The 13,675-nt window shown below is 34.5% G+C and overlaps 2 protein-coding genes across 8 annotated transcripts in view; one reads left to right on the top strand and one right to left on the bottom strand.

The window, feature by feature from the left end:
* The window catches only part of LOC139117745 (V-type proton ATPase 116 kDa subunit a 1-like), a 37,118-nt gene extending 26,984 nt beyond the window's left edge, over positions 1 to 10,134 (bottom strand). For 2 of the 6 annotated variants that reach the window (XM_070680996.1, XM_070680999.1), the window contains exons 1-7: positions 10,013 to 10,134; positions 8,870 to 9,034; positions 7,191 to 7,269; positions 4,032 to 4,129; positions 2,661 to 2,789; positions 2,013 to 2,116; positions 329 to 455 (exon numbers count right to left, since the gene is read on the bottom strand). In XM_070680996.1, coding sequence (XP_070537097.1) covers positions 329 to 455; positions 2,013 to 2,116; positions 2,661 to 2,789; positions 4,032 to 4,129; positions 7,191 to 7,269; positions 8,870 to 8,986 — 654 coding nt within the window. In that variant the 5' untranslated portion in view covers positions 8,987 to 9,034; positions 10,013 to 10,134. The remainder of the gene's footprint in view (positions 1 to 328; positions 456 to 2,012; positions 2,117 to 2,660; positions 2,790 to 4,031; positions 4,130 to 7,190; positions 7,270 to 8,869; positions 9,035 to 10,012) is intronic. The other 4 variants (XM_070680997.1, XM_070681000.1, XM_070680998.1 and 1 more) reach the window with 2 other exon arrangements.
* A 29-nt stretch (positions 10,135 to 10,163) lies between these two features.
* LOC139117747 (V-type proton ATPase 116 kDa subunit a 1-like) overlaps positions 10,164 to 13,675 on the top strand; it is a 79,278-nt gene continuing 75,766 nt past the window's right edge. Inside the window, exon 1 of one of the 2 annotated variants that reach the window (XM_070681002.1) lies at positions 10,164 to 10,300. The gene's annotated coding sequence lies outside the window, so the exon portion shown is untranslated. The remainder of the gene's footprint in view (positions 10,301 to 13,675) is intronic. The other variant, XR_011548562.1, reaches the window with a different exon arrangement.

Genomic DNA, 13,675 nt, shown 5'->3' with positions numbered 1-13,675 from the left:
AGGATGGGCTAGGATTTTTGTTACAAAAATATCCTCAAAAATATTAACAAAATTTGAGCAAATCCAACGTAAAGGCCACTGGATAGGTGATTATTCATGAAAGAGTTGAAAGTTGACAAACTCAATGAAACCTAGGTAAGGCTTCACAAATTTCAAATGATAATTTACATTCAAGATCTATTGTAAGTGTGCTAACACACTAATGCCTTGACCTGTGTTTACTACTTTTAAATGAAATACCTGCAAAGAGAGAAAAAAGAAGAGAAAAAGATAAGGGATGGAAAAAGGAAAGAGTAAGTACTGAGTCATAATGATGAGATTGGCTTACAGTGCTTGGATCTTCCAATGGTGACTCTATTTCTGCCTGCTTTAGAAATACATTACCACGACATGCACGCCATAACATCCTCTCAAAACTTGGAATGCGTTCACGTGGAATGACACCAGCAACAAACCTGGAACACAAAAGGTTTAATTGTCATTGCAAAATATTTTATTCTCTTAGCAGATTACTGATACCAATACTGCATTGCAAAAGGCCTTCATGGCATGATGCCATCAATATTACAGATGGTGTGAAAATAAAAAATAAGACCCAAACTAATAAAGTCATGGTATTTAAATGTACAATTAAAAATTCTGACATATTAGAAAACATCCCAGGAAGTTTACTGATAAGAAATGGATAAATGTCACATCACAACAAATGTCAGATGACTTCTTCAAACCAGAGACAATTGTCAATTGGTTCATACAAGGTGGAGCTGCACGTTGCCAACAGTTTTTTAAAGAAATATTTCTCATCTAAGATGACAAGGAAACTACCTAATAGAATATATTTTCAAAAAGCAGAGAATCTAAGGTTTAGTATGGTAGAAATAATTTACTTGAACGATGAAGGGATGTATACTCGGGGAAAAAAATCTCAATTTTGTAAATTTATTTGAGTCAAAATTTGATACTATTTTCTGAAATGTAATATTTCACTTAAAAGAAGAGTATATGTAGGAAAAAATGACTATTTTATTTTGCATTATCAATCCTCATTCTAAAGTGGCATGGGTTGAAAGACTGACACTCAAAAAAGTGATTAAAAACATGACCAGCAAAACTAAAATGCCTCTTAGTCAAAGTGTAAGAGCTTTATTGCCAAACAAAATAGTTGTTTTGTTATATAGCATTTAAAGAACATAATGTGAAAAATTCAGAAAATTTGACCCAGCCAGATCGGAGTTAAATTCTTTGAAAATTTTGAAATTGGGAGAAAAGAGAAGTCATGAAATAGGGTGGTTTGCATACATTTACATAAATTAACACTTCTTTATCACGCAACTTACGACTGCTTGACAAGCTAAAATGTGGACCATACCAATATTTTAATCTTTGGTTAACATTGGATGAATATTTGCAAAAAAGTGATTTTAAAACAGAATACACTGTGTTGAGTGCAGAGCCCTATTAAATAGTAATTACGAATACAACACTTGAACACAAATCTTTTAACAAATAATTGACCAACCTACTTCTGTTAGTTTCATTTGGCATATGAAGTAATCATTGCAATATCAGTTTACAAAATTACAACTGAACATCAAAGTTGTTGATTTACACATGTATTGCATTACCAAGAACAAAACAACATCAAAGTTGTATGGCGCAACAGTAGTTTATTACACGCCTGACGGTGGTATGAGAATTGTCACAGAGGGGTATTAAGAAACTGTAGATGACCTTAGAATGTGAACATGACCTTCATGACTTAGAACATTGATGGTAGCTAACACAATAGTTAGCTAGTATCTTTCAAATAAATAAAACCATTGAAAGTCATTGTGTACAGGAAAACATTTATAAGTCATGTTACAGTTATTACATGCATATAACAAAAAATGCTATATGTGGTAAAATCTGCAAATAATTTTTGTAACCCAGTGTAGATCGTCTTGTAGGTCGCCTTTGGACAACTTTTGTAAATTTGGTTTAATATATTATTGTATTGGTATGTTACCTACCCAAGTCTCATGGCTTGTCCAGGTCTCATCCCTTCTTCACCCAATAAGGCATGGGACTCCTCTGCTAGACTAGGATCATGCATCTGCTGGTGATGCAATTCAGCCTATATTACCACCGGGAAAACAAATTACCGGTACTATCATGACTACAGGGCCAAGCATGCAACAATTACAAAACACAGCAATAAACAAAAATCAACACCCATATGGCTAAAATCAATCTCAAACAATAGATGTATACATAAACTTTGGTTAGAGTTTACTTGTAGTACATGCATTACATCACTAACAACGCATGCTGTGAGCACAGCTTTATATATGAAATGGTATAGTGTTGTTGACCAATTGAAATAAAAGATATGGCTATGACAACCATTGAAATTAAATTGGCCCTGCAAAACAAATTAATGGGGATATGGCTTTAAAAAGACAACAATAGTCAAATGACAGTATACTTTTTGTCAAATTTGTTGCAGTATGTTTGCAAACGTCAATAACATTGAAAACACACCTTAAGTTGACTTCTGTATGATTGATACTGATAATTGTGTATAATATGACAGTGAACCACTCTTTGTTCATCTATGTCAAATGGAAATACAAAACACACACTTCTAACAAAAAACAATACCACAGAAGAGTACATACTTCATCAAAAAAATTCTGGGTTTTCCTCAAAATGTGTTTAAGCTCAGTGAGTTCCAAAAAATTTCTTTTTAGAGCTTCTTGGTTGGTGTTAACCTCTTTCATTTCATTCTCCAGCTTTTCAAAAGTTGCCTGTTTAAAAAGAGAAACAAATACATTAACTACATATAAATACAATCATTTTCAATTATCTTATCAATAGTTACTCACTTCAGACCCCTTATCAATAAATTATCTGGCCTTCAAATGGCTGCATGTTACAAAGATTCTACAAAAGATTCTAAAAAATGTGACAGAATCCATGTTGTTAGACAAGGAATTGAAACGGCAGTGGTTACTCATCTCAAATGTTATAGAAATAATGCACGATGCGCTGACCATTAACGTTTATTTAATGGGCAAGGGCGAGAGGAAAGCCAAAAATTAATGGGCGAGGCTTGCCGAGCCTGTTAATTTGGCTTTCGTAAAGCCCGCACCCATAAATAAACGTTAATGGTCAGCGCAGACTCAGTTATTTCCATTGTATTATCAACGAACCCTGAAGAACCGTCAAAATTTTCGAAAATTTCCCGTGCGAATGACAACGGGGCCCCAGAACCTGTCAGTGAGTAGTGCGCGCTGCAAAAATTTTGCAAATCCGGATATTTTTTTGAAAAACAGCGTCTAAACTTGGCCCACAAATGCTCCATTTTATTTTGTGGTTGATGATGATCTTTGTACAAACCACAATTTTCGTTTTAGCTGTAAAGTTACTATGTTTACGATATTATTCATATTCATGGGCATAAAAACAAACCATTACTGTATATTTGTGGGCAGTCACGTGGTTCAGCTCGTTCCAATCAAAACGCGATGGACAGAGCATGGTAATACAATGTGTGATCTATGAACCAAAACTAACCTGTCAAAAACTATTAACCCTTTTAGCGCTTTAATTTTCTCCCGCCAAAATTTTAGTGCAAAATTTTACCAATTTTTATGAATTTTTCAGTAATTTTTGGATAATTTTGGACCAAATGGTCATCACATTTCATTGGCTACAGTTTTTTCTCAAAATTTTGGCCAAAATCTGAGAAAAATTGACAGGGGTTTATTTTATTTAGGGGACAAAAATAGACTTTGGCGCTTAAAGGGTTAAAATCATAATTATATAAACTCTAAAATCATAATTATATAAACTCTAATAATGTGATTATTTCAACATGGCAGAGCCATTTGTCACAATGAGAGGTTTTTGTTACACAGAGTTACAATAATGATTTAACCTAAAACTACTGGTTCTCATTCACAAACAATGCAGTGCAATCACATGAATCAATATACCCTGTAGTGCTATCACATGATTTTTTTTAAGATGTTAGAACGCTTACTTACCTCCAAATCAATCATTTCTCTTGGTGGTGGGGCTTCTGGATTTTCACCAGTATCCAATATTGGAATATTGGCCTTCTTGATTTCCTTCTCCAGGAAACCTATAAACAAGCATTATGATACATTTGTGTACTTACAATTTAAAAACAACTTTATACATCCACTTATACGTACTCCTATATAGACCTTTATCAGGTTATCCCACAATGCATTACTGTGGCTGTTTAATTAAGCAATAAACTGCACCCAGCAATGGTATATCGCAAGATTCTGATCAGTTTACGACATAGATGCACAAGCGATAGTGAGTGCACTATGTGAACTGGTTCTAACCGAATTATTATATCATAATAGTATATTGAAATTCTGGCATGAAATGCCAGAAAAGGATTTTTGCTCTTGGAGAGAGCTTGTGTGCGCAAACCTGCTATATCATGAGTATACCATCAGATTGCTGTATTTGTGCCGTCAATATACTAGCATAATATAATACTCATTGTACAATCTCGAAACAAAATATGATTTTTTTTCATTGTATAAATATTGTATCATATTTTCCAGTAATATAATTCTTAATACCAAACAAGGTTATTGCCTTGTGTATAAATCAGTGACAAATATATCATTCAGGGTAGCATCAGTAACAAGTGCCATAACAGCATACGCCACTCGCCCTGTGAAAAAATAGCGTCAATGACACTGTAGCTCCCATCCTGGACTATTTAGCGTTTGTTCTCTAGTCAGATATTTGAACATGTGTGAAAGGGATAAAGTGCATGACGTGAAAATACTTAAATGTGATGTACTGGAGACAGTGAAATATGTTTAATGTATTTATTCAGAATATAAAATGGAAAAAATACAGAATTAGAAATATCGAATACTGTGATACAACCATTAACTCAACAAGTCATTGACAATGACATGTCCCCACTTGTAATAGGAGTATTAATCTTGATGGGGCAGGGAAATGTGGTCATTAAGAAGTATCACTGGAGTGTATATGTTGAGATCTATGGGCACATAGGTCTATGTCGTTGTTCCCAATTTGAAACACATGAGGCATCTCTAAGTTACGGTTCTAAATCGGGAAAAAAGATCAGACCTCTAGCAGTATTGGCCAGCCAAGAAATACATATGCGCATAATAAATGAGGTACAAGATGTGACATCTTAAGGTATAATATCCTATCAAAATATTGAGGGTATAGAACTTGTGGTTACTGAGATATGCATAAATATGTATAATCAAGGTCAAAGGTCATTGAGGTCACATGACATTTTGAAAAAAAATTATATTGCTTATTAATCCTTATATGCCAAAAAATCAGACCTCTAGCTCTATTCACTTGTCCAGAATTAGATGTGTGCATAATTAATGAGGTAAAGCGTGTGTTGTCATAAGGTCTCCCATCCTACTAAATACAAAGGACATAGCACTTGTGGTTACTTATTTATTGACATAAACATATATTTTAGGTAAAAGGTCATCGAGGTCACATGACATTTGGTCAAAAAATTTCTCTCCTATAGTTATCCCTATATACCAAAAATCAGACATTCAGATCTATGGGTTTGCTCAGAATTAGATATACGCATAATTAATGAGGTACAGTATGAAGCATCATAAGGTCTCCCATCATACCATATATGAAGGGTGTACCACTTGTGGTTACTGAGTTATGGACAAATATGTATATTTGAGGTCAAAGGTCATTGAGGTCATGTGACATTTTGTTAAAAAAATTGTATTGCTAAGTTATCCCTATATACCAAAAATCAGAAATCGAGGTCTATTGGCTCACCCAAAATTAGATATGCACATAATTAATGAGGTACAATATGTGGCGTCATAAGGTGTCCGATCATACCATACATGAAGGGTGTAGCACTTGTGGTTACTGAGTTATGGACAAATATGTATATTTGAGGTCAAAGGTCATCCAGGTCATGTGACATTTTGTCAAAAAAATTGCATTGCTAAGTTATCCCTATATATATCAAAAATCAGACCTCTAGCTCTATTGGCTCACTCAAAATTAGATATGCACATAATTAATAAGGTACAATATGTGGCGTCATAAGGTGTCCCATCATACCATATATGAAGGGTGGTAGCACTTGTGGTTACTGAGTTATGGACAAATATGCATATTTGAGGTCAAAGGTCAGCGAGGTCACATGACATTTTGTCAAAATATCTGAGATATCTGCGTGAACGGATGGACTCACGGATGGACGAACAGACGGACATGACCCAATCTATACGGACTTCATCCGTGGGGATTAAAAATTGTGTCACTGCATCCTTTTTGCAATATGAATATGATGAGAAACTAAATTTTTATTTTTCGTGGCATTATACATGGGAATCTATGGAGATCTGCCTTATACATGGGAGTCTATGGACGTGTAAACTAAAAATATGCAAATTTCACCACGATTTGCCCAAATTTGGGAAAGGTCACTCCTATGCACTTCCATACCAAGTTTCAAATCAATCGGACCTGTGGTTTCAGAGAAGAAGATTTTTTGACCAAAAATGGGAGAAAATTATAAAAAAATTCATGAAAAATAGCAAGTCCAAGATACTGACCCAAGAAGTGCACAATCATTTCAGGTCAGCCCAAAGTACTTACATGCTAATTTTTCATGTAATCTGCTCAGTGGCTATTGAGTTTTCAATTTTGACTGTTTTTTACATTTTTTCACTTAATTTGCACGTTTTTGGCAATGACAACTTCATTTGAACAAAATCTCATCTACAGCCCATCATCCATGTACACACCAAATATCAAGATGAAATGTGCAGCGGTTTTGGAGTTTTTGATGTTGACGGACAGACATACAGACACACAGACATATTACATAAAGACAGTTCCCTAGCCTATAAGAATAGCTTCCATTGCCATATATACATATGGCTATGGGAGCTAAAAAATCATCATTGAAGACGACTAATATCACATAGAGCAAGCACTTCATGAGTATGTAACAAAAAGAAAGCTTCATACATTTTCTATAAATCAAACTTGATCGTCACTGTACATATCATAAAAGAAAACCCTACACATACTGTGACACTGTGATCTGATCAGATGACATACAACAGCTAAACGTTCTTTCTGCTTTTTCAAAGAATAAATAAACAAGGAAAACATACGTAATTTTCTTTCCATTTCATCACAGCGCCTGACTTCATTGACAAACTTCCTCTGAAAAGCATTGACATCTGGATTCAACTGTAAAAAACACCGTTACTGAGTTAATAAACACCACTTCATTAAAACTACATGTATCATGATTATACAATTAGTGCTATGTGAAGACTTCATGCTAGATTTAAAAGTCACTGTAAATGACCAGCTGGGGTAAACATTGCTCAGACCATGATAAATTTGAATAATCATGAGTAACAGTTTGCAAATGGGGTCAAATGATCATTCAGCTTTTGAAACACATGCGTTCTCTGATAAAAAACAAAACTTTTTTACAGTTTACCGTTGGTATTTTTGACTGAAGTGTAATGACTACAGTGTATGTATTCACAGACATCATATGCAAGATTCAATTACACTGAACACAATATGGGATTCTGGGACCAAACATGACATGTCCAATCAGTAGCGTGATTTAGCCAATAAAGATTGCTACTGTTGTGAAGTATTTCTAAAAGGTATGTTTCAGGAAACACACACATTATTTCTTTGACACAAAACACATTACGTTTAACACATGACACAAAATTAACCGTTTTTGAGGTACAGGACAACCATTTTAGACAGTTAGTAGTCCGAAGAAGACATCTGTTTTTAAGTCAACCATATGGCTCATTTTCATAAATGATCAATATTTCTGAAAATCTGATAAACACATGTATATCATATTCTATCATCATTTCTATTCAAATTTAATATTAAGACAATCAGCCAGCAAACAGTGACTGTGTATGGCAAGTTTTTAGTCAAAAATATTGTATAATACCACAAAATACTGAATTTCATGCCATGTACATGGTAGTCCCATGGGACAACCATTTCTACAAATTAGTAGTCCTAAGGCAAGGTTTGGTTGTTCTGAAACCTATACTATTAATTGTAAGGATTTAATTACACATCTAGTAGGCCATAGTATCTCTTTTGAATCTTTGGGCCTAAATATTATTCTGAACAGATTCATTCAGGGAGTATTAATGCTCTTCTATTGTACTTTTTTCTCCACACATTATAACAAAATAATATATGATGGACATGAATTACTGTTCATTAGATTGAAACTTTGGTATGGTACAACTTTGCTTTTATCGTTCTTCAGGCCCGGCAGGTTAAGGGCTAATAATGTTGCAGTCATACATGCGCCATGATAATGGAGTATTCTATTGCCTAAACATAGGTACCTGCATCTACATCATCACACACATGTACTACAATAACACTTGATCATTTGTAATTTATTCATCATCCCCTTCCATTGTTAATGTACCAGCATTTCTACAGAAAATTTGCTTCCTCCTAAATGTAAATATTATACACTTTCAAGACAAACCGGTATGTTGGCAAATGCAAATTCACCACAGAAAATGTGCACCATCAAGGAAAATTACATTTAAAACAATCAATGGATCTATCTTGCTTTATTTTGCAACACACTGATTGATAACAGAAACACATGTCATTTCAAATGTTGCAACATTCAAGTTGGCTAGCATACTTTGATGTTTAAATTTTAATCTATTAATATGGACAAAAATCTCAGTAACCTATGATACCATTGCCATTCAGGTATTGATTCATTTGGAAACAATTTTATTGGTATTTAGCTAATATGCTGACAACAACTTACATCTCTGAACTGAACCACTCCCAATTCTCCAAGTTCAGAAACACATGCATATGCTGCCTCAGACTGTAAAAACAGCTGGGCTAAGGTCATCTCTTCACTTCTGTACAAAGACCCCATTTTGGAGCTTTATAGAGCACTATCGTTGTAACTTATGTACTCAGTGACCTGTGTACAGACAACAAAGGTTACAGTGGTTATAAATTACAAGGTGAAAACTGATACAATCTATCATTAAAAACGACACTGCTTCAAGTGCATAAGTATGCCATTTTCATAACCAAACGCAGACTATTTATGCATACTAAAACATTATGATACTGAGGGATATTCTACTTTGGCACCAGTGAAATATACCATAAATATACACTGTATCTTTCGACTTTCATGAAAATTCCGATCATCAAGAAAAAAACACGGACTGACCGAACTTGCGATTTAAACAGTTTTCGGGCAGTGGCAGACAAAATCCTGCTACGAATTACCTGAATGCGTGAAAATTACCTAATGCGTGTGTTAGCATTACGTGAATAGAGATCACATTTCCTTGATACACTCGCATATTACTAGGCTATGGGTCCGTGGCTGCTGTGGTATTTTCAGACTGGATTCCTGCCTTTTAAGGGCTGATTTTGACTTTTAAGACCTTAAACTTTTATGATGAATGGTGACTTTGTGGTGGAGGGTGAGGTCCCTTCTCTCCTTCTAGTTCTACCTCCATGGTAGAAGTCAAAATCGGCTTGCATAAAATACGCGCGTTGAACATAACTAACTACTGATAACGTACAGTCGGATACAAATTTGCTGTAAATGTTAGACTTAAATTTCGTATTTATCAGTCGAAGTAGATAGACAGTGATTCGTTGATTGATGTATAAATGACAAAGCCGGTTCATTACATCTTAATTTACTATCCTATATATTATATATGTCTATGTAAATTTTACAGTGAGAAAAAAAATAGTAGACCCGCAAATCCGAAATCGCTTCGACTTTCAATAGTCGGATACGTGTCTCTACTGTACTGTAGTGCAGTTTTGTAAAAACAAGTTAAAATACGCAGTGAACAATGGTATTATTCTGATCAGATGCATTCGTTCAGATTTTCTGTACCAAAATAAACATGGTATTTCTTTTTTAACTTACCGAACTAGATGAGACGTCAGACGCGAGACAACACGGTTGTATCGGAGCTGTCGGACAACTGCGGTTGAGCAAAATGGCGATGGTGAGACAAATTTGTCAGGTGACCATGACGTCATAAAAATCCTCCAAGTAATGAACTCCAGGTGGCGCTAGTACAAGTGACCTGTGACCTTGAAAACTTTCCTCTGAATGTTGGTACGGTGGGTGTTTCATTCCCCAAACACCGTACCCGGAAGGAAGCTGAAACCTGAACATCGTGCGACCGGCGGCTCTTTGGAGAATCGTAAGGTAATATTAACCCGCATATCAATCTTTTAATACTCTCACGTTCATGAAAGATTTGATCAGCGTGCGGCATATGGTTGAAACCTCTCGTTGCGCCATATCAGAAAAACACTGATCTCATACCTTGTGACGAGAGTCACATGATTTTGACTACAAAAGTTCACACCTCAAAACTGGCAAAAACGATTGCAGGTTGATCAAGCTGGCTAATCACAGCCTGTCCTGATTGTTTAGAGCACGTTTACTGTACCCCGTGTTTAGATGTTGCTTTGAAATTTAACAATCCTGCATTTTTGGTCTGGTACAAATGTTCAAAGCAACCACCCATATCACCTGTACCTGAAATTGCAGCTCTCACATAGTACTTTGACATGGATATGGTCCTTGGCATGGAGGAAGCAAACATGATTAGTTTTCTTTCCCCTCCCCCGTCTTCAATATCATTTTCTTTTCTTTAGCAGAGCTTAAAATTTGTATTTGTGAATTCCCCTATCATAGTGCCATCAGTTTATAACAGGTATTAACAAGCAAAACAGGATGTGACAATGTATTTGAAAGATATCTATTGTCATACTTACAAAGTGTTTCTGTTTGTAATTGTATCGTCTCAATAAAACTGAATTTCTGCCTCAGCTTTTGCCATGAATCCTAATGATTGGGTTTCGATTTCAGTACTATTGTAGTTGTTTGTTGAAGGTTGTATCTTTGAGTTTTGTAATTTTGCCTTACCACACTACCTGAGTGTGTTGTTGAGCAATAAAGTAAAGTAAAGTAACAGCAAGAGTAGCAGAGATACATCTGCTCCAGTACGTCAATGGTATTGTGCACAAAGCTGCATTGCAGCCTTCATGGCCTAGTCAATTGGTTTTACAAGTCCCTTTGGATGACCTGACCTGGGTCTGTTCAAGATGCTCATGAAATTTGTCAATGCCAAATTTTAGGGCTTATTCTGTCAATTTTGGTTAACACATCTCCTCTGATGGCCATGGCCTGATACTGTGATAGCTTTCTGCAAATTTGAATGTAGCTTTAAAAGTGATGCCCTGATTTGGATTTAGTGTGACATTATGTAAAAAAAATATTTCAGTAAAGTTAATCTCCCAAATGATACAACTGAAAATCACCATATTTCTCTACTAACAAAACAAGAGTAACAGTTGTCTTTTAATGAACAATTTGCAGCTTATGTTTTTACTTTATATTAACAAAGAAATACCTAGTTATATTTATTGTTAGCTATTATCATTATGCTGTATTACTTTATCTTTAAAGCTTGAACTTATTTTTATATTACACTTTTATTACCATAAGTGTGATGCAAATCCTATATTTACAAGCAAGCAATAAAATATTATTGTTAGTATCATTTAAGTATGTAAATTTTTTAGAATGTTTGGCTAGATGGTTTTGCTCATTTTCTGCAAAGTTATTTCCTCTGTAAGTGCCTGTCTGATCATTGTCAAGTTTAGTATGTAGGTTCCCAGGACTGACCTCATTCATAGTTTTTTCATAAGCTTTCTTGTAAATTTAAACATCTGACATTTCAGAAATATTTAAATGATACTACTTTTAGAATGGCTTTGTTACAATTCTTAGTATCATGACATGAATTTTTTATGAAAAGGGCAAAAAACTACATGTTAGGCTTGACCATGAGCAAAGACAACATCCATTCCATTGTGATGGTGTGAAAGATGAGTTTCACATTTTGCTGGTGTGTCTAGTTTATCAAGATATCAGGGAAAGATTATACCTAAAGTTTACTGAAATTTAGCCTGTGAATGGAAATCTGTGTTGCTGCTCCAGTCAGACAAGTCATACACTTTATAATATTTAAGTAGATATATTTTTTATTCTTTTAAAAAATGACAGAAACATTTGAATGACAATGACATGTAGTTATATAAAGCATTAAGGTAGCTGTAAAAGATATATTTGTTCTTTTGAATGATAGTGATGTGTAGTTATATAAAGCCTAGTGACTTTAACCTTTGTTCAAATTATGTTAAAGGCCTGTGGCCTATAGTTCCGAATAAAGATAATACTAATATATTTAATTTCCATATAAACTACCAAGCCTTATGTCAGAGCAGCAGTTTGGCTTTGTTTCTGAAATAATCAGTATGAAACTTAGATGCCATATTCATGCAATATATATTTTATTCATGTACATTTTGATCAAATAGTTGCTCAGTGCCATTTGGTAAAAAATAGCACTTGGCCCTTGAGTTTCCAGCCATGTTTGTACCGGTAAGGTTCCGAGGTATGATACCAGTCAGATTTTGTAAATGATGCCGGAAATTTTATATTATGAATATTGAAACATTATGAATATTGAAATGTTATGGTCAGTTTTCTTAGTGTTGAAGTTGTTGGTAAAAATGCTACTCTGCTGCATTTATTGAAATTCCTCGTCTCAAATGTACGTCAATTTTGATTAAAAAGGAGTACAACATCAATTGGACTATGTTCAAACATTAATGATTGTCATCAAGCAATGAATGACAAGCACTAACTTCACAATTATTGCATTACTCCCCAAAATAACAATAGTCAAACTGCTGTCACCAAGTATCAATATTGTCACTACCGCCATTTTTAGCTCGTGTGTTCACACATGTGAGCTAATGTCATAGCAATGTCTGTCTGTCTGTCTGTCTGTCTGTGTGTCTGTTTACATGATAACTCAAAAACACCTGGACAGATTCAAGTCAGATTTTGTAGACTGGTACCGTATGCTAATTACAAGAACTGATTAGATTTTGGTCAGTGTGGCTTGCATATTAATGAACTTATGACATATCTTTTTTTTTCATACAATGGTTTCCCTATGGAGACAGTAATGATATTGTTGACATATATCAAGAAATACTGCACAAAATTTCATGAAACTTTTCACAGATGACAATCTCAGAACATTAGGGTGATACTATGAGTGTCATGTCAATTATCTGCTCATTTGCATATTAAATGAACTTCGTAATTAGGTATATAACTCTAATATTACAGCACCCAATTCGGTGAAACCTGCTACAGATTTTGATCCGATAAATATCTAATTGTGCTACGAAACATTAAGCAGTATCAAGTTAATTAAGGGTTCATTTGCATATTTAATGAACTTTGTAATTAGTGATATTACTCCCGAATTACAGAATTAAATTTGATAAAACGTGCTACATATGTTGATCTGATAGATATCTAATTGTACCATGAAGCATTGAGCAGTGTCAAGTTAATAAACAGCTCATTTGCATATTAAATAAAGTTTTGTAATTAGTGATTTAACTCTAAGAGTACTGTGCGAAAGTTGATGAAACCTGTTACATATATAGATATTACAGATATCTGATTATTCTGTGAAGCGTATTACTATTA

This window comes from Ptychodera flava, chromosome 18 (genome assembly GCF_041260155.1).
Source record: "Ptychodera flava strain L36383 chromosome 18, AS_Pfla_20210202, whole genome shotgun sequence".
In the NCBI taxonomy this organism is placed as follows: Eukaryota; Metazoa; Hemichordata; class Enteropneusta; family Ptychoderidae; genus Ptychodera; species Ptychodera flava.
The sequence above is the reverse complement of the archived record's forward strand: the minus strand, read 5'-3'. Positions and strand labels throughout refer to the sequence as shown.